Source organism: Lycorma delicatula, chromosome 1 (assembly GCF_047948215.1).
Source record: "Lycorma delicatula isolate Av1 chromosome 1, ASM4794821v1, whole genome shotgun sequence".
In the NCBI taxonomy this organism is placed as follows: Eukaryota; Metazoa; Arthropoda; class Insecta; order Hemiptera; family Fulgoridae; genus Lycorma; species Lycorma delicatula.
In genome coordinates, this window is record NC_134455.1 from 8,318,658 (window position 1) to 8,340,269 (window position 21,612).

Consider the following 21,612-nt stretch of genomic DNA (forward strand, 5'->3'; position numbering starts at 1 on the left):
ATTTATCTTCAGTAGTTTTTGCTGGGTGTTGATCGCCCACAACATATTATTTTATATATATATATATATATATATAGAGCATCCCCTGTTTCGGCTTTGCCTTAGATTATAATGCAGTCAACCCATTTTCTTACAGTATTAATAAATTGATACAACTTCCAGATATATGATATTTTTTGTAGCATTTTGATTTTCTGCTAGTAGAATGAAATCTGGTAACAGAACTTTCCAAATTATCAGTTCTCTAAAATCCATATAATTATTCACGAGAAAAAATCGGATCGTAAATCAATACCAATGTGTTTGCTTGTCTGGCTTTGTGTTTTATTGACTGTTATAGCAAATGAAAGTTTTATGGGGAATTGCAGCCTCTTGAATTGAAATATTAAGTCTGTTGGGATCATTGGGATGCGGGGTGTAAGAGCAAATAAGCTCTCCTGCAGCTGGACCTGTCAAAATAGTAGCCTCAATGATGCAATTTCACACAGTTTTGATTTGCAACCTTGTGCCGTTACATATTCTTGGAGGGCTAAGGTTTTGTAGTAAAATAATCAGAACTTCTATTTTAATATTGAGATTATGAACTGAAAAACCTGCAAGATTAAGGAGAATCCAAAAATTCTGGAGGATAATGGACTGTATCTTCAGTATTGATTACAGAATCTACAAATCGATATTCCTTGCTCTGCCCTTCAACTTTTTCTAAAAATCAAATTAATTTCAAATGCAGAAATATTTTGAGTTATGATCTTTCACAAAGCCACTTGTATGGTATTTGTAAAAGCTTACTAATTTCTAGATAACTATTGGAAATGAGATCATCCATTGTATGCACATTGGTACCAATGTTTTCATAGACAGAAATGTAACCATCATTGTGAGGAAGAGTCCCACTTCCAATGTTTAGTAGTTGTAAGGACAAATTAGCATTGCCATCCCCAAGATGAATTATCATATTAGTTTTTACTTTAATAATGAGAACAAATTTCCATAAGGGTGATGATTTAAGGCATGCCTGAACAACATTAACCCTAGTTCCTCTCATGATGATAGGTAATGTTTGCCAAAGATCTCCAGCAAACACAAAAGTTATACCACCCATTAATTTATCGCATGATCTAATATCTCAAAGGGTTCAATCAATGACTTCGATGACTCATTGTCATCACACATTATAAGTCTAGCATCTTGCAAAATTTGTCCAAGTGGACCATTTTTACGAATAGAACAGATTGTAGTCCACATGCAATATTTAACGCTAACTTAAAAGTGGAATGTGCAGTTCTCCCATCATTTATAAGTGTAGAAGCTATTCCTGATGATGCTACACTGAATGCAACATTTTTAGTTAAGCGAACTTGAGCAAGAAGCAGCTTGATTAACAAAGTTTTCCCAGTGCCTCCAGGAGCATCTAAGAAAAAAATCTTTGGGTTGCTGCTAGCAACACTGTCATTTATATCATCAAATGCCTGATGTTGATCTGTTATAATTTAGGAAGATTAATAGTTACAAATTCTTTCTGTTTATCAATGTTGAAAGAAAGTCTTACCATTGTATCATAAGCATTAATAGGTTTTTGATTATCATGTGTTGGTATTGGTAAACTGAAATCACATTAGTATTTTTCACTTAACGTAATGACAATATCTTCAATCTCAATGTGACCTCTATTCAATTTCATCTGAAATTGTAATCTCAATTGTAGTGGTTTGACGTTGATTTGATTGATATAAAATATCTTTTGGAACATTTCCCACAATATTCAGTTGAGCAAGATGACAAAAAAACTAATATAATTTCAAATAATTCTCTCAATTTAGGCGAAGATTGACAAATAGAAGCATCAGCAAGTGTGTCTTTCCAGTGATTATCATTTTCCAATAAGCTAAGTGCAGTACAAGCAGTTTTATATGTTTGGTGTAGCACACCATCAACAGCTTTCAAGTAATCAAAAGATGTAGATCCTTTAACACTATGCAATAACATATGCAAATGAAAACATTCACTTTGATTTGGATGAATTATATTATAAACTCTACCCAGAGCAGCACCCTTTTTGATTCCAGGAAATCCTTCAATGTCAGTTCGCCACTTTCTTCTGCTAAACTTATTATTACAGGTATAGTATCTAGGAACTTCAAGATGTAACAGTGTCTTAGTGAAGTCACTGAACTGACAAAGCTCAAAAAAAGTAATGAGAGTGATCTTCTGCGGACTTTCAGACTCAATGGAGATTTTGTTCAGTGAAATAATTAATGAGGATAACGTAGATGTACTGGAAAGCCAAAAAATTGCTAATCGGCTCCAGATATACATATACATCCACCATCAATGTACTGATTCAATTCATCTCTTTGATTTTCAAGCAAACAAGTTGCTTGATCTGAACCTTTGTAATATATATGCAGATATATTGAATCGCTTGCACGAAGTTGAAAAATTCATAATTTATGAAGGCATTAAAGCAACATGATAATAGTGGACAAAGTGGGACGATCCATTTACTATCAATATCAATTATGTTATCTTGTGAGTATAAAGTTATCGTATGACCTGCGTCCTTGGGACTTCTCCTGTGATAATTTGGGTAACTGTCATCTACAGTTTGAGTGTTGCAAATTGACATTTGAGGATAATTTTTTGAACATTTTCGATTTATCATGCATGGTGATGACTTATATATCACTACACAGTCTGCGACACATACTCTGATGTTTACAATGTCATATAATACTGGGTGAACAGTTTTATCAGGAAGTTCAGCAGATATGCAAGATCAATTTCGTCAGATCATATTTTAGTTACTAACATACCAATATGTGATAATGAGGTAAGCCTCGTTTTTGCCATTTGACACTTAGTGCATAGCAGCTGACTGAACCAAATATTTCTTTTTTGTTAATAAGGTCTAGGACGTTTTTCATTTTCAAATGGAAAACTATGAATATAATGTGTCTAGATTTTAGACCAATGAATAGGTCGTTTTTTATTTCTGGCCATTAAGGATTGTACGTAAAAGTTATAAATAAATCTAGATACCCATATTAACACAAGTATGTCATAGCATCTTGAGATTTTTCATGCATATACCGTGGTGAAGCAGTGAAAGATGAGGAAGTATATGACACTTTGACCCATGTTGTTAGCATTAATGGTGTCTTCTTGCACAGTATCTCAAAGATGAATGTAATCATCAATATGTAATTTTTTTTTTGGTTATTATGAACAAAAGCTAATATTTCAGCGATATTTTGGCCATTATGTTAACACAATATTGATTAAATACGTTTCAGTAATAATGTCAAAAATTATAAATGTTATCTTGAACCATAAGTCAATAAGTATAAAATTGCATACAGGAAACTTTTATTTTGTTAATTATTATTAACAAAAGTTAGATAATAACCATCTTCACCCTTCAAAAACATAAGGGAATATTGTAAAGGATTATAACAGCAATGAAGCTCCGACACACGTTGCATTTGACCTTAATGACAATTTAAGATATCTCTAGGTCCTTTATCTTCATCGGCCAGCAAACAGCAACTTCATTAGTAGTTGGAGCATTATAGCGATCCCTATGCTGATTAACAAGTACATGATCAGCATGAATTATAAATTAAAAATTTTCCACATTACCCAAAGGTGTGTTGTCAATATTGCATTTAAACTCTCTGATCAAATTATTATAATCCAGCAAAACTTGCTGGAGTGCTGGTATTAGTTCCTTGGTTTGGAACAATATTTGTACGAAGAGAAGTTTTATTGAGAAATTTTATAGAGTAAATTTGTAAAAATTGGTGGCCAATATCAGGTGCTGGCAATAAACTTCCTATGCGATGGTAAACTTGACCTTGAATTTTAAATGTAGGCATAAAATTCTCTTCTACAATTTGTTTAGCACCAAGTTATCTGAAATAAAGTATATTTTCCAACATTATCGAGAAAATGTTCTGAAAAAGGATGAAATACTAAAACTAAACTGTCGATTGGTTCTGGTAGCTCATTAAGTGTAGGAAGTGAAACTTTCCCACCAGAACAACATATGCCTGGTGCTTCATCTTTCTGTTTTTTTTTTTTTTGGCAAAACAGTGATCGCATATTTTAATCATTGCACCAATTTGTAAATCTTTGCAATATAATCCAAATGAGGATCACATTCAAAAGTACGTCTGAACTTTAAAGTGGTTTTCCTCTTTTGCACAGCATCATAAAATAAATCCTCATACTCTTTCAGTCTCATGTAAATGCGATATAGACATTCGCCTGGCATCTGTAGATTTTCTACCAATATTACATCTTCCATTTCGGCATGATTTTAAAAAACTAAACAAATAATGCCAAAATATGTAGATAAAATAAATAAATTTCAATAATCAAACATTCATCATTGAAAAATTACCACCAAAGTAATTCTCTATAAAAAATGATGGTGCGTGGAGTTTAATAGTTTTTTCATACGTATGTGCTCACAATTTTTATATTAGCTGCTATTGATGCAGAGCAGACCAATGGTGGTGCACTGGACAGCTGCACACAGCTCCCTCCACGCTAAAAGCAAAGCTATACTTTACACTCTCTCCCACTAGAAACAGTACGTTCTCAATTAATTTACAGATTATTTAGTTTATCCACACATATATCAAAGAAATTAATTAAAATTGTCTGATATTCAATAATCAACAATTATTGGTAGTTTATGCTCTTGTGATTAAGTAGACTGAATTTAGCGCAACAAGTCCACCACCTAGTGCAGAGCCAATATACTACGTATAAAGGCAGTGAAGCATTATCTTTATAATGTGTTTTTTTATTGTTATTTTTAATGTTTTTTTTAAGATGAAATATATCTATAAATCTTCTCAGTTATGACAAGAAACAAGGTAAAAATATGGTAGCAATTGATCAGGTAGTTTTTTTGTTTATCCTGAACAAAAAAAACCCTTCCTCTTTATGCAATAAAATATATACTGTGTATATACATATACAGTAAATATCATTTATAGTGACTTCCAAGGAGCTAACGATTTTAGGTCAACTGATGTTTAGGTAGCTTAGTGGTACTACTTTAATATGACATGTACACAGGTATTGTAATACAGTAAAATAATAATCATTAAAAATAATAATAATAATTTATTTCTGTAATAAAACATTAAAAAAAAATATATATGCAAAATAAATACAAATACAGTAGAGTAAAAGAAGATAGAGAAAAATTGTAAAAATTACTTTTTCTGCAAAAAGTTGATTATTTTACTTTGTTTCGAACATTTTGAGTTGTAATACAGTTTTTGAAGGTTCTTTTCTAAATCAAAACAAACACACTTTGTTTCATTAGCAATTTCTGTAAAACTGAGAAACCGGCAAACGGTTTTCATTGCTGCTATAACTTCTGGAAGATTTGGTGGGTTGATGTCTTTATTGTTGTTGCTATAATTACCTTCGTTGTCATTACCCATGTCCCCGTCTATTTCTGCTAGTAGTGAAGCCACTACATCATCATCATCATCTTTTACAGTTTCATGCATTTCTAAATCTTTGTCAACCTCTTGATAATCTTCAAACAATGCATTTGACAATGATTGATTTTGCAGGCTATTGCCCCATTCCGCTAAAGATTCTTCTTCGCATGCAATGTCAATAACTTCGCCAACCTATGGTAAAATTCCTGCATGTCAAAAGAAATTTTTTACAGTCAGTGGAGAAACCTCATTCCATGATCTTTCTAACATAATTATAGCATCCAGAATAGTTATTTGCGTTTCTTTTTGTCGATCTAAATCTTGTATCATTTGTAAAATTAGGTATTTTTTGCAGTGGACTTTTACAGACTTTATCACACTTTGATCCACGAGCTGTAAGACTGCTGTTGTTTTCGGTGGTAATAACACTAACTTTATACATGAAAGATTTTCAACATGTGAATGAGCCAGATAGTTGTCAATGAGCAGCAGTATTAACTGTGCATTATATATATATATATAATGTAATATTATATTAAAATCATAATTTTTCCTTGCATTTAAATATATTAATAAGAAAAAAGCAACATAATACAATACATACCTGTCCTCTAAGCCATCCACATATTCCTTCTTCCTCTTTCTTGAGTCCTGAGCTGAGATCTTATTTCTTATCTTTCGACGAATCCTCTTTAATTCCCTTTCTTCTTGTTTTGTTAATGGATAATGAGATGGAAGAGAAACGCCTTCTTTATCCATTAATCTTTTCTCTTCAGCTATAAAAACCAAAATTATTGTTAAGCATCAAATATTAATAACATTTACAATTAATTAACAAGAGAAAGGAAAATCATGTAATGTACAAAATTAAAACACTTCTACAGTTTCAAATATCTGACAATTTTTTAATACAAACATGTCAGATTAGTACTTAAAAAAATAATAAAATAAACATGATTCTCTCAAGTTTGATATTAAATCTTCTAAAAGTTAATTATCGGAATTATTGAAACACTTACTGAAACACAAGAATTACTCAAATAAATACTTAAATGAAAACATTATAGTACAATTCAGGCTAAATAAAATAATGATGGAGAAAAGGTTTCAAACAGCTGAAATCTGGAATAATCCATGTTTATTTGTTGTTAGTGAATAAAACCTATTACAATGTTTACTACTACGTCTACAGTTCTAAGGTAATTTGGATCCTCTACAGTTTAGGTTTCTGCAAATCAGCATTCTCAGATATTCCTTGTTCTTTTAACTGTGGACGGTTAGGAAAGTTATGAATGCTTCTGTAACTACAACAGAATTCAGAGTTTAAATTTTTATAATAATAATATCTGGGATTTAATGGTCAGTCTTTTGTACAAAATTTTAATTTTAGTGAAGAAAGTTAATGCCTTTTGATCAGAGAAGTGATTTTTATTATTCTATTTATTTATTTTTATTCATGTAAGGTTTTGGTTGGCTATGTTATATTTAACCCATTACTAATGTTGAGTAAACGAACATTTTCATACATGTTTTTTTAATTTCTAGGTACTTTTTCATTTCTCCCTCTCAAAAGTTTGCAAGTTTTTCACCTGGAAATAACTCAAAATAACAGGAAATATTGATATTAACCTTGAATAATTAAGAGTAATGTTTTGAGTACTTAATAATTAATGTTTTGAGTAATTATTGCTATTATTTATTATTTCAGTAATCAAAACATTACTGTTAATTAGTCAAGGTTAGTGAGCAAAGGTTAAGTTTGGTTAGATTATATTTATAATTTATATGTAAAATTATAAGCAACAATGTTTATATTTTTAATATGTAAAATGATTAAAATTACAAGTATATTTCCTGCTGTTTGGTGTTTGGTAATATAAATGGTTATACTGGGTTATCTATTGATGAAGAAATGGCCCCATATTTTGATAGGCATTCAGCAAAAATGTTTATCAAAGGAAAACAAATTAGATTTAGTTTTAAGTTCTGATATTTGGGTCTTTGACGGCATGGATATTTGTATCAATTTATTTCTTACGGAAATGCAAACAAAGAAAAATCAATATAGTCTTGGAACACAAATGGTATTAGATTGTTAAATGCTGTATGAAATCCTAATGAGCATAGAACTTTTTTAACTATTTCTTTTCTTCAAACAATCAGTTTAATTTACTAAACGAAAAAGTTTGTTTTGCAAATGACACTATCAGAAAAAAACTTCCTAATTGCTCATTAACCTTTGAGGACCAGACTTTTTTTTTTGGAGAGAGTTAAAAAAAATCACATGCTTATATTATTAAAAGTAAAAAAACTATACAATGCTTATGACGACAATTTGTAAGCTAGTGCTAATAAATTTATAATTTTTTTTTATAACCAATATATTTTAGAAGTTTTTTAAATTGTAAGAAAACCAATGTACTCATCTAGAAATGTTTTTTGTGGCCATATCTTATTCAAAAATTTTTCTTAAGATTAAAGAACCATAAAATAGAAATTAAAAAAAAAAACAAAAAAGAATGACTTTGAAATCGCTTAACTCAAAATTTTACTATGGGAATTATGATTTTTAGAATTTTTGTCCTGTTTTATGTTAAACCTGAAAATTTCATGATTTTTGGCAAGAAATTGATAAATATTAGTCAAATTTATAAAATTAAATTTTTTAGAACTGTCAGTACATAAATCACTACATCAGATTGAAAATTCCTAAGTTCCCAATGAAACTTTCACTCATTATTCGAAATAGATAGCTCACTTTATGTATTATAAAAACTTGCTAATAAATATTACCGTAAAAAAGAAAACAAAAAATCAAGATGGATTAAGTATTATGTAACGATCTGAACATCATAAGCACCTAAAAACAATGATTAACACATAATGTTCTCAACTCATCTATGTAATATGCAACACACAATAAATACAGTATTGTAAAAAAACTAAATAAATAAAATAAAGCAGCATTCGTTTTCACTCCTAACGAACTATGATTTCATAGTAACTCAAAACAATATTTACGTATTTAAACAATGAACACTATTAAATGATCTTTAAACATAAAAACAAAAACAAAAACGGTCATTAAGTTCAAAATAATTACTATTTTTGTTTACCATCCTAATATTAATTGCGATATCATGTGCGGCTTTTAATAATAACAAAGGCTATTTATATCATATGCAGATTGCCATGACAACAAAACATGTGATTAGTATAAACATCATTTTGACACTGACAAAATTTTACCAAATCGTCTTTCTCGGTTAAAATGTGAAAAAAAATATGAAAAAAATCAGAAATTATTAGTGAAATAAAATTTTATGTACTTTTAAAAATGTGTATATGCAATTTAATAGGCATTATTACAAATGTGGATATGTAATAGATTTTGTGAAACATCTGATTATTTAATATTAACTGAAAATTAAAATTTAGAATCGTATTATTTTTGAATTTTCTAGTTTAATTTCTATTTAATTTTATCTGCATTTAAGTTAACTACAGAGTGACAGAAAAATAGACCTTCACAAGAACAACATATACATACATTGAGGCATACGTGCCCGATCCTAAATAGATTGCAAAAAATTCTTATCTTTTAGATCATTACTCCTCTGATATTGTCAGACAATTTTCCCTAAGTCGAGTTAGATCATAATTTTGTTTGCTTTTTATTGACACTTATTTGGTCGCTCTTTGGTTTGATATAATTCTTCTGATCTTAATTTGTATAAACGTACTCTTGTTTTCAAATTTTCTCTCTCTTTATATTCTTTATCCTCTTTTAATATTTTTATTCTTTCCTTGGTCTTAACGTTTGCTTCCTCGTTGTCGTCTTCTCTTAAATTAACATTTTTTATTCTTCCCTTGTTCTTAACATTTTCTGCCTTTCATATATATCTTGTCGGTTTTTTGAGATATATTTCTTCAAATTATCTTCCTTTTTCCTGTATGATTTTTTCTTTTTCATTTCAATCCAATAATAAATAAATAAAAACTGAATATTAACATTTGTAACCGGTATACAGTTCACTAAATGGAATAGTTTAATTATTAACTTTTTTTATACAACATACCAGAAATCTAAAACTTTTGTTAATTAGCTGCTCACAAAAATACGAAGAATACTGATCAGTAATATGAGTAATAAAGGGACTTTTACTCTATCCTAATATTTCATGTAAGATTGTTGAATTATAATTGTATAAATATTTGATGTTAATAAAAACTAATATTTCAGCAACTGTGTAACTGTCCACTTTATTAAAGAATTGGAGGATCGTATCTCACTTTTAAATGAAGTACAGCAAAAAATGAGTATATGTAAATTAATAGGCGTACAAGGAAGTCACGTGGTGGCCACATCAGATTTTTACTATCTAGGAGTTAATTTTATATCTGTATTGAATGCTTATTCCCATCTTTTTAACACTGCTGAAATTTTATAATAATGAATTATGATAACCGAGATATTGTTACACCTTGGGTTTATAACTTTATACTCTTAAAATTAAATTTGGTAAGCCAAAAAACTGGTCTATTCATATAAAGTTTATGACTGTGTATGTTTATTTTGAAAAACAGGCTCATCCTTTTATCACATACCTTCTTCTACTTTATTTTTACTTGTTATTTTCTTTACTTTCCTTTTTCATGATTAGTCAAATTTTTCAACACAAATCTTTTATGATTTTCTTGTCAAGGAAATATCAATTTTTTCTTAAGATAATTACGATGAGGCCATTACTCATTTTTTCTATAAATTAATAAATCTATCTATTTTTGTTGGGTGGGGTGAGTTTATGTAAAGCCTTGTCTGTTTTCATCCACTGTGAAGACCTACCTGGCCCAGATTGATTTTTCTTTTAGGATGTACAAGTCTTCATGTGGTTTTTTATTTACAGAATACTAAAACAACCATAAAAAAAAGTTTTACAGGTAATTAATTCTCGATTATTATTTTTTTATATTTCACAAATAAAAAGATACTCACTCAATCAGGAAAAATTATTTTTGTTTTATAATAATTACAACACTTCTACTGTTACATCATAATGTAACAATTTTTCATAAAAATTTATTTCAAGCAAAAGATGTATGAAATATTTTAATTTGTAAATTTATAAGTTAATTGTTACAGACATGTACGAGTTGTGGCTATAAAATAACGACACTAATGCTGTAAAATATTTTATTTTAAATTTATTCATATTTTGTTATTATCCCCTTCAATATATACCCCTCCTCTATTCTGACAACGCTCCATGCAAATTTTCCATTGTTCGAAAGAGTGCAGGAAGTCTTCTTCTGTGAGCTATTTCATAATGCGTGCCGCTTTTTCTTTCACAGCTTCAACGGTCAGAAATCTTGTTCCTTTTAATGTGGATTTGACTTTTGGGAACAGATAAAAGTCACATGGTGCAGATCAGGTAAATAAGGCAGACGGTCTAACACTGGGATGTTATACTGATATACTTCACTAGAAACGTCTTGACAGACAATGCAGTGCGAGCCGGTGCATTGTCCTGATGAAGAACCCATGACTTATTTTTCCACAATTCGGGTCGTTTTTTTCTTGGAGTTGAGCAAGGACCTTGAATAATGACAAGAATTGTTAACAGATGGTCAGATCGGATCAATTACCAATTTTTTCAATATTTTTATTTGTTTTTGACATGGAAGAGCAACACGGGTGAAGATCATCTTTTAATATCTTGGCCATCTTGGAAACGCTTAAACCAGTCAAAAAGCAGTACACATGAAACACTCATTGCCATATAGTTTTTTTTAATAAAATATTAGTTTCAATAGTGGCTTTTGCAAGTTTCATATGAAATTTCAAAACAATTCTTTACTCTAATAAAACACTAATCATTTTTTCAGCAAAACAAATAAAACAGATGTTATTCGAACGAAGGCCACAGCCAGAGTAATATGTCTAAGAAACTGGAGTGGCAACAATCGAAAGAGAAGGCTTTATGCTACACAGCTGTTGGTCGTACAAATTTGGCACGTGTGCAGATCTTCTGTAGCAGCATTAGTCTCGTTATTTAAATGCCACACCTCGCATAACTATACATTTTCAACACCAGAACATTTGGCCAGATGCAGTAGTTTATTGTTCAAAATATTTTTCACAGTAAATTAATATATATATATATATGTATATAACAGGGTTACAAGAACATGAATAAAATTTCAGTAAATGGGGATGCATAAATACTGAAAAATTCTTAGCAATGAATGTGTTAATGTACTAGGGCTGAAATACAATATTAATAAATACTGATCATAGCAAATAATAAATAATATAGCCAATGTAATTTCATTACGAATGTTATTTTTATTAATGGCAAAACACACTTGTTCTATTTATTCATAAATAAATTAGTAGCAGGCCTATAAATGTTTTAAGAACAGAAAACACAAGCACTTATATTTGCATTTCTTCAACACAATAGTATGAAACAAATGTCTCTTTAATATAGAATGTAATTTTAATGTTTAAACAGTCATTTTGAACACCTGGATACAGTTCACCAAATTTCAAGTAAGAAAGAATGTTCCGCTGCGTGTTCAGACTCTTTAAAATATCTATCAACTTGATTTTAAAGATTGTAAGAGTCCTAATGTTTAATTTAAAAAAATTGAATTAACAGTATAATTATAAAAGTGTATATTATTATATTTAATTAATATAGCGCTCGTCATAGTTAATTAAAAACCTTAGACTAGGATTTGTAAAAAAGAATTTCAGAAAATATAGATACACTACTACAAGGAAGGGTATAATATTGTAATATGTAGAGAAGCTTCCTGAAAAGAAAATGAAGAAAGAAAAATCTAGAAGAATCAACAAAAAAGGATTCCTTCTAGAAAAGGATTAACAGAAAAGCGTAGAAGGTGTAAACAATTGCATATTATTACAGTTGGCTAAACAAAAGGACAGGTAGAGTACTGTACTGCAGTTCAGGCACTAGGCCCATAGATATATATATATATATACTGTTGAAGTCCAGCAGAGTGAAAAGTTCAGTGTGTAATACATAATTCAGTACATAAGCAATATACACAAGTATGGTTTGCAATATATGCTACCAAGTGTGTGAAGGCATGCAGAGTGAGTATACTGTAATAAATGAGAAGCTGTTTGGTGAGTTCTTTGTGAACAGGAGTGACAATGAAATCTGTCATAAAGTGTAAGTGTTCTTTTTGTAAATATAAGAAGTGAATAATAATTCCATAAGGTGAATTATTGATTTTTCAATTTCTTCTTATTGTCAATTTTGTATTAGTTTCTATTAGGTACTGTGAAGTGTATAGTATATCATAACTGTTTTTTGCTATCTATAATTTAAATGTGATTAAATTAATTTGGATTTAATATTAATTACTATTTTGTAAATTATTGATATTATTATTATATCGATATTTAAAAGTAATCAATTGTTATTTTTAAGAAATATTTAATAACTCTCAAAATTTTTATCTCTCAATATTCTTGTCAAACTGTGAACAAGTGACAATATCATAAAACCAGAAAATGCTTCATTTTAGATATTTTGTAGCTTTTTTCTTTACCAGACATTCCAATATGAGTAATTTTTACTGATTTTATATAAGTTTAAATAAGGGTAATGTGTTAAGTTAATTAAGAACATAAATGTTGGTTTGGGTAACTGCTATGGAATAAAATAAATGGTGTTAAATAATTTTTTAAGTAATAAGGAAAGATAAAGAAGAGATAAGTCAGAAGTGGAAATTCATAAAAGAAGGTAGAAATGAAAAAGTATCAATAAAGATATAAATATCAATATTAAGTGAAATGATACAGAAGGAATATTTTTGTTATTAAAGGCATTTTATTAATTATAATGCAAAGAAAGTTAAAAATGTTGTACGACAGATAAAAATGTTTAAATAATTTCAGCAATTAATTATAAATCATATATATTTATACAAAAAAGATGCCTACCAGTAAGATGTAACCGAGGATACATTGAAGAGGCATCATCTTCAGGATCATCTGCTGCAACTGGAGACTGTATTTTCTTTTCAGCATTACCCGTAGTAGATGAAATAATTCTTGGTATTTGTTTAGTAGCTTTAATAGTACTAACAGGTAAAGATCTGTTAGTGGCATTTATTATTTTAATTGTACGCACACCAGAATTACTGACACTTTTCATATTAACAGGTATCAGTATGGACCTAGGATTAGATGATGTAATTGGAGTAACACGTAATACATGTCTGTTAGGATTCGTAACACCAATTGGTTTAGTACGTATAACTGTTTTATGTTCTTTTAATATTACATTGTTCTGTTTTAATTGTTGTGGTTGTTCTTTCTGCAGCTGCAACTGTACAGGATCTAAAAATAACAAAGATTCATTATAAAAGCAGTTTTAATAAGGTTCTTAACATTATGAGCTTTATATAAGATCCTACCCAATAATTACCATAATTACAATGTCCTGTTCAAAAGGAGAAGTAAAGAATATGCTGCAAAGTGCCTACACCAGTATTACTACAGAACCAGACTACCACTTATTATTTCCATCGAAAGCAATATTTATTTACATTGTGGACATTTTTGAGTTTATGTTTGTGGCATTTCAGAATTGCTAATGTGGCTAATTTGGATGATGAATGTTTCTGTTAAATCCTGCTTCATTATTGGAAAGCAGCAGCCAGACACACTAAATGTTTGGTGATAAAGCTATGAGAAAGATTAAACTTATATGAGTAGTTAAAGTAATTCAAAAGTGAGATAACATCGATCACAGATCATAAACATTCAAAAATTCTTCAACTATATTACTGACACAAATAATGCCAAAGTTTGTGAAAAAATTAAAAAAAATCATTTACAAACTTATATTACGAAGCTTTCATTCACGTATAGGACCAACCACTAAATTATAAACGGAGAGCTTGGATTACATGTCATTGTGATCAAATTTGTGTCCTATCAGCTCACAATTAACATTGGATTCATGTGTTCAAGGAGCTCAAACATAACTGTGATACCCCAGTCCCCTTACCTCACCCGATGCACTGCAGTTTGTTGTTAACCAAAGTGGAATGCAGCTAAAGCAGAAAACATTTGAAATGGTGATAGCTTTAAGAAGTAGCAGAATCTGCACTGTGGAGACAATATTAGGAATATTCACTAATATTCCTAAGCCTTAAAAACACATTGCAATCATTGCAGTAGGTAATTACTTCACAAGAAATAAACCAATTAAATTATATTTTTGTGCACGATTTGTAGGCCATAAATTTTGAAAATTTATAGCATTTGTTGGCGTTCTTCCATGGATGAATAAGAAAAGAGGGCAAATCTTAACACAATCAGAAGAAAAAATAAATGGTTGGATTTGGGAATGGGCCAAGGCACAATGACTTTGATACAATATGAGGTGTGTCTATTAAAAAAAGAGACTGATGTTGCTACAGAACTGTCCATGCGCCAAACTTGTACAACCAACAGCTGTGTAATGTGAAGCCTTCTCTTTCGATTGTTGCCACTCCAGTTTCTGTAGACATATTAGTCCAGCCATGGCCTGCATTTGGATAACATCTGTTTTTTTGTTTTGCCGAAAAATAATTAGTTTTATTAGAGCAAAACATTGAAATTTCATATGAAACTTGAAAAACTGCTACGGAAACTAATCTTTTATTAAAAATCTATATGGCAATGAATGTTTACCATGTGTGCAGGATTTTGAGTGGTTTAAGTGTTTCCAATTTGATCAAGAAGACATTGAAGATGATGTTCACCCAGGTTGCCCTTCCACATCAAAAATGGATAAAAATATTGAAAAAATTGGTAATCTGATCTGATCTGTTAACTATTCTTGTCTTTATTCAAGGTCCTTGTTCAACTTGGTGAAAAAATAAGAAAAAAATGACCCGAACTGTGGAAGAACAAGTTATGGGTTCTTCATCAGGACAACACACCGGCTCACACTGTATTGTATGTCAAGACGTTTCTAGTCAAGTGAAAAAGTAAACATCCCAGGGTTACACCATCCACCTTATTTGCCTGATCTGCACCAAATGACTTTTATCTATTCCCAAAAGTCAAATCCGCATTAAAAGGAACAAGATTTTAGACCGTTGAAGCTGTGAAAGAAAAAGCGGCACGCATCATGAAATAGCTCACAGAAGAAGACTTCCAGCACTGTTTTGAAGAATGGAAAATTTGCATGGAGCATTTTAGGAATACAGGAGGGGTGTATATATTGAAGGGGATAGTAACTAAATACGTATAAATTTAAAATAACATATTTTACAGTATTAATCTCATTATTTAATAGTCATACCTCATATTTACCAATGGACTCCATTTATACAAACTAGGTTATGCACAAAAAAAAGTCAAGTAGAAACAGACTTTAGATTTTTTACCTAAGTAAAACACTTAAAACTCAATTATGTGATATAATACATCACTTAAAAACTCAATTCTTTTTCATAATAAAACTAGCAACATTAGTTCAGTTATAATGTTACCTGAAGGCAATTGAGATATAGTTACCTCAGTTTTTTGTCTACAATTAATTCTATATATTAAGTGTAACTATAAGTAAATCTTTTTTGGGTTTAAATTCCAAAGAAATAATTGTCTAAAAAAAAAGTTTAAGACTGGTTTAAGTTAGAGTGGTATTGGAATTTTTATACAATAGAAATATCACTGAAACACTGAGGTTATTTCTATATAAAGATGTATATAAATTCAAATCCCAATTATCCACGTTAATAACCAGAAGAGGATTGCAGATAAAGTATGTGTTAAAATGACCTAATACTGTACTGCACTTCAATAATTACACTGATTATTATATTAAGGTATAATGATAAATAATAAAATAAAATACAATACACTGTAATATTACATCCCTGGTAAAAATACACATTAACAAATACAAATGTTCAAAATATGTAGTAACAGATTTTCACTATCATTACATAAATAGATTGTATACACAGTAAAGCCCCGACTACGTGAATTCACGTTAGCGCAATTTTGTAGTATACATGTACTGTAAGGCGTACTATATGATTACCAAATTTATTTTTAATACATACATACAGCATTAATATGTATGTACAGTTACTGTACTTCTAGGAAGAGTAGTTCGTTTTATTACTGTAACTACTGTAAATACTATTACACAATGATTCCAAGAATCATCACTTCTATTGTTTATTTTACGGATGTTTACATAACACTGTCTTAAACATTGCTCTCAAATAAACCATTCCCTTCCCTATTTTTACACTGGAAAGTTGCTTTGTAAAGATTAATTATGCCACAAAATTACAATTTACTGGTCATTTATTTCTTGTTTGTTTCTTTGTTACTGGGTGTACAGTACGACTTAGAATAAAACTTAAGGAAACTTAATAAACTCTAGAAGAAAACTTAATAAAAAGGAAACTTAATTACTCTAGAAGAAAAGTTACACGTTAAAAGATACGAAAGGGGTGGAAAGTCAAAGGAGTTAAGTAATGACTTGAGTTAATCAACACTTTGGACGATTAGGGACAATTCTGAAAAAATAAAAAAAACCTGTAAAAGTGTTATGCGAATGAATAATGAAAGAGTTTCAGTGATTTGACCTGTGATTATGGAGAAAGTGGAAAGGATATTAAGCAGATGGATTAAACATCAAAATCAAGAGAAAGTGCCTGTTTCTATGCAGGTAATTAAAGAAAAAGTCATTAGCATTTATGACTCGTTAAAATGTGATGCAGAAGAAAAAACGTTTATTGCCAGCAACGGATAGTTCCAAAAATTTAAGGATCATCATGATTTCCACAGTTTGAAACTAACTGGGGAAGTCGCTGCTGCTGATGAAGAAGCTCCTGAAAATTTTCCGTTAAGTTTACAGAAAATTGTGAATGAAGAAAATTACAAACCAAGTGTTTAAACTAGACGAAACTGGGCTCTTTTGAAAACATACGCCCAGCCATACATTTGTTTCTGTTGAACAGAAATATGCTTCAAGTTTCAAAGTAGCAAAAGATTGGTATACAATTTTTTTAGGCTCTAATGTCGCCAGTGATTTAAAATTAAAACCTGTAGTTATTTATCATTCTGAAACTCCGTGAGCATTTAAATGCATATCAAAAACAGAACTGCCAGAAAATCAAACATTTGGGTACAAGCGTTTTATTTCGAGATTATTTTATGAAATACTCATTCCTGAATTCAAAGCATACAATGAGAGAGAATAAATACCCTTCAAATATTAACTTTAACTGATAATGTGCCTAGTCATCCACAAGCAGCCAAATATATCAATAATGTTAAGGTATTGTTCTTGCTTCCAACACTAAATTAACCTCTAGATCAGGGTGTTATTAAACCTTGCAATTAAGAATATGTAACTCAATCCTTTGGGAACATTGCAACATTTTCAGGGTAAACTTCATAATTCCTGCGATTCTGTAATAAAAACTACATACTCAGAAGTATCGTTTTGTAAAACCTGCAATATTTACTATTTTGGGACACTGCTTCATGTAACACAAGTATAAACCTTTGAAACTGGAGCCTTCAAAATTTATTACCTTCATAGAAAATTTAAGAAAATGACCTGATAACTCAAATCAAAGGAAAAAGAAATGTTACACATTTCTGGAAAACCTTTAATATCAAAGTGGCTGTTGATATTACAGCAGAATCCTGGGATGAGGTAACAAAAAGTTGCTTGAATGGAGTTTGGAAAAGAATTTGCCCTGAAGCAGCTCTAACAGAATTACCAAGTAAAGGTATAATAAACCCAGTAGTTAATGAAATTGTTGGATTAGCCAAATCATCTAGGTTTGATGAAATAGATAAAAAAAATATTGATAAACTAATCAAATCCTACATTCAAGAATTAACTAATGAAGATATTTTGTACAGTTGCTTAATAGTGAAGAAATAGAAGATAACACTCAAGTAGCCACGCAAGAGATAAAAACATTTGACTACTAGTGGAATGGCTAAAGCCTTTAAAAAATTTGGAAGGTTACTTATTGTATTTTGTTGAAAACAATCGCGAAGAAAGAAATGCAAAAGTTTCAAGTCTAATGAAGGAGGTGAATACTTGTTAAGATGAAATTTTAAACGAGTAATGACGCTGCGCAAATCAGAAAACTTTAGATTCTTTCTTCAAGCCAACATCAAAGCCCGTCAATGTGACAGATGCGTACGTGAATGATTTTTAACAGATGAAACAGTTGAATAAACTAGCGATAGCATTTTTTAAAATTTAAATCACAATGACACTTTAAGTTTTTTTTTCACTAATTATATTATATAATATATATTATATTAGTAAAGTATATATTAAGTTTAACAAGTGTTGCAGAATTAACAATTAAAAGTAAGTTTCTATTTTATTATTTCATGTTACTTTTATTTTTATTTTATTACTTCCATGTTATAGTACTGTACATATATTACATTCACTTTTTATGTATTTACCAGGTGTTTTAAGGTTAAACTGAACAACCCAAGTTATGCATAATAAATGACAAATTTTCAGAACGTACCCCATCCCTCATGTAAGTCGAGGTCTTACTGTACAGTAGTGTATGTACTTCATAATGCATTTAAAAACACTTAATAAAACTGCAGTAGCTAATGAGGAAAATATACATAGATATTAATAATAAATTATGCATTTTACTCTTTCAGATTTAAAAAAAAAATAATTGACTGCTGTTTTAGTGACTGAAAACACGTTCTGTTTACGCCAATGCGTAAAGTAGCTTTAATCCAATAATGATTTTGTTATTATTTTGTCTGCTGTAGTCATAATGTTTCATAAAAACAATTTCTATTTAGTCAAATTAGTCATAACTGTTTTTGTTCTCACCAATTTTAATGTTGTTGTCAAAGTTCCTAGAAGTCTAATTTTCTTTGTCTGCAATGATGTCATTCTTCAATTTGTTCGTATTCAGCAACTATTTTATCAGTCTTACGTAATTCTTTTAATGGTCTGCTTGGTTATAAAAATAATTTTTGTTATGACTTTCGCTCCCAAACTTCTCGTTTATGCAGTTTCTTTCTCGCACTAACACTTGCACACTACCTGTTGTCGTCAACACACACACTCTCTTCTGTCTACGGCTTAGTTTGTTTTCCCCTCTTCTCATCACGCCACCTTTCTTCAGTGCAGGACAAACTCCCACTGTGTGTGGATACCTGCCACTCGGTCACGTTTTCTCTCTCGTTTTGTGTGGTAATTACTCGGTCGCCCTATCGTCTTGTTGTACTCATCATTGTTTCGTGATTTCACAGATTTCTATGATTGTTTTGCCTCGTTTCTTTGATAAGTTAATTTTTAAATTCAGTAGACAATGTCTAGTGTTGAAAGTGGTTCAGTTACTACAAACCAGCCAAATCTATCGAAGCAGGATCTTTCCAAACTGGTTACTACAAATTTGTGATGCTCCATATTATTCAATTTCTAGTAACAAAGTGTTCCCTCAGTATTTTCTGATACACCACTGTAGATTACGCCAAGGATAAACTATATGTATATATGTGTACTTTAATTCACGTGTTCATCTTTATACAAAAAATAATGTGCGATTAAGATCATTGAATAACTATTATTAATAATCTTCTGGTTGTTCATTAAAAATCTTTGTTAAAAGTCAGTTGTTGAGGGTAAATTACGTTTTTACTTGAAATGTTTTTAAATAATGACTCTATCATTTAATGAATAATGGTGCTATGAACATTGGTTGAATCTAATACATTTAACTCAATTATTCATTATGGGATACACATAAATAATGGTCTATTGAATACAGCTACATAAAACTTCTCCCAAAACAACGAAGTTTAGTTCACCAATATCATTCTGTGAGTTACAAATACACCATCCACTTTCACCAACATGTTCTTCAGATGATTTTAGAGCCGTTTTGTTATTAAATTCATGTCTGTGACTTAGATTAAACAATATTATTATTTAATCAACAAACAAATAATACATTGATTATGTGGACATAATTATTGAATAATGTTTATCATAATTTCATTATAATAGTAAAACAAAGTGGTATACAATGAAATTAATTTAATTTAATTTCTAATAATTTAACTTTGTAGATAAATTAGTTATGAAAGGTTTTCTTTACATTAGTAAATGTTTATATATCTTACGTCTGTGTTTATTATAAAATGTAAAATTAATATATAAATATATATATATATATATATATACAGTTCAGTGAAAAATTTCACTGCAGCAAGTGAAATTACTTATTTTCATTAAAAAAATATTTGACTTTTGTCATTCATTGTACTCAATGAACAAAACACTTAATGAACAATATAATTTTGATTTTCTTTCTTAGAAAAACTAAGTCCAATTCTTTTGGCAAAAACGAGCTATGTGTCATTTTATTTTGCAATTTTACCCAACACGTTCTTTTAATTGACTACTTCACAGTTTGCATAGCATAATAACATTGCACAATGAACTACAGTGCAGCATTATCGTATTTTCAAAACAAACACACATTCAAGTAGCAAATGAATGAAGAGTAAAACCTATCACAGAAACTTTTTTTTAATACTTTCAGCTTCTTCATAACTTTATTTTTTTCCAAGAGGCACTGTGGTTAAGCCACAACACAGTTAAACTGCACACAGAAAATCAAGAATTGACTGTAAAAAGTTATTTATATATATAATGTATTTTTATAATCAAAAACAAACTTGAACAACCAAAGTACAGAATTACAATGTAAATGAAATGACACTTACCTTTTTTTTTTTTTTATTTCAAAAGCAGTTTCGTGGGATCCTACATCATCAGTTGTATACAAGATATATTTATATAAAATTACACATCAAACATAAAAGGTTTTAAATTAAAATTACAATTATATATGCAAAACCATTTGAAGTCAATTAAATAAAATAACTACATGTATATAAATATGATGTCATAATTTAAACAAATTAAATTAAATTTAAAAATAGAATAAATAGAAAATTTATACTATGCAACCTGGCCCTGGCCAGCCAATGTTACATTACTGAGTGAATTTGAATTAAATTATTTATTTACATTATGATTATACTTACTTTTATCTAAACACATGCTGCCATCTGTTGCCGCTT

The 21,612-nt window shown here is 29.7% G+C and overlaps 1 protein-coding gene across 1 annotated transcript in view; it reads right to left on the bottom strand.

Moving 5' to 3' along the window:
* LOC142323748 (uncharacterized) overlaps nt 1-21,612 on the bottom strand; it is a 79,493-nt gene that overhangs the window by 18,768 nt on the left and 39,113 nt on the right. Inside the window, exons 4-5 of the mRNA XM_075363956.1 lie at nt 13,444-13,842; nt 6,070-6,241 (exon numbers count right to left, since the gene is read on the bottom strand). Of these exons, the coding sequence (XP_075220071.1) occupies nt 6,070-6,241; nt 13,444-13,842 (571 nt within the window). The remainder of the gene's footprint in view (nt 1-6,069; nt 6,242-13,443; nt 13,843-21,612) is intronic.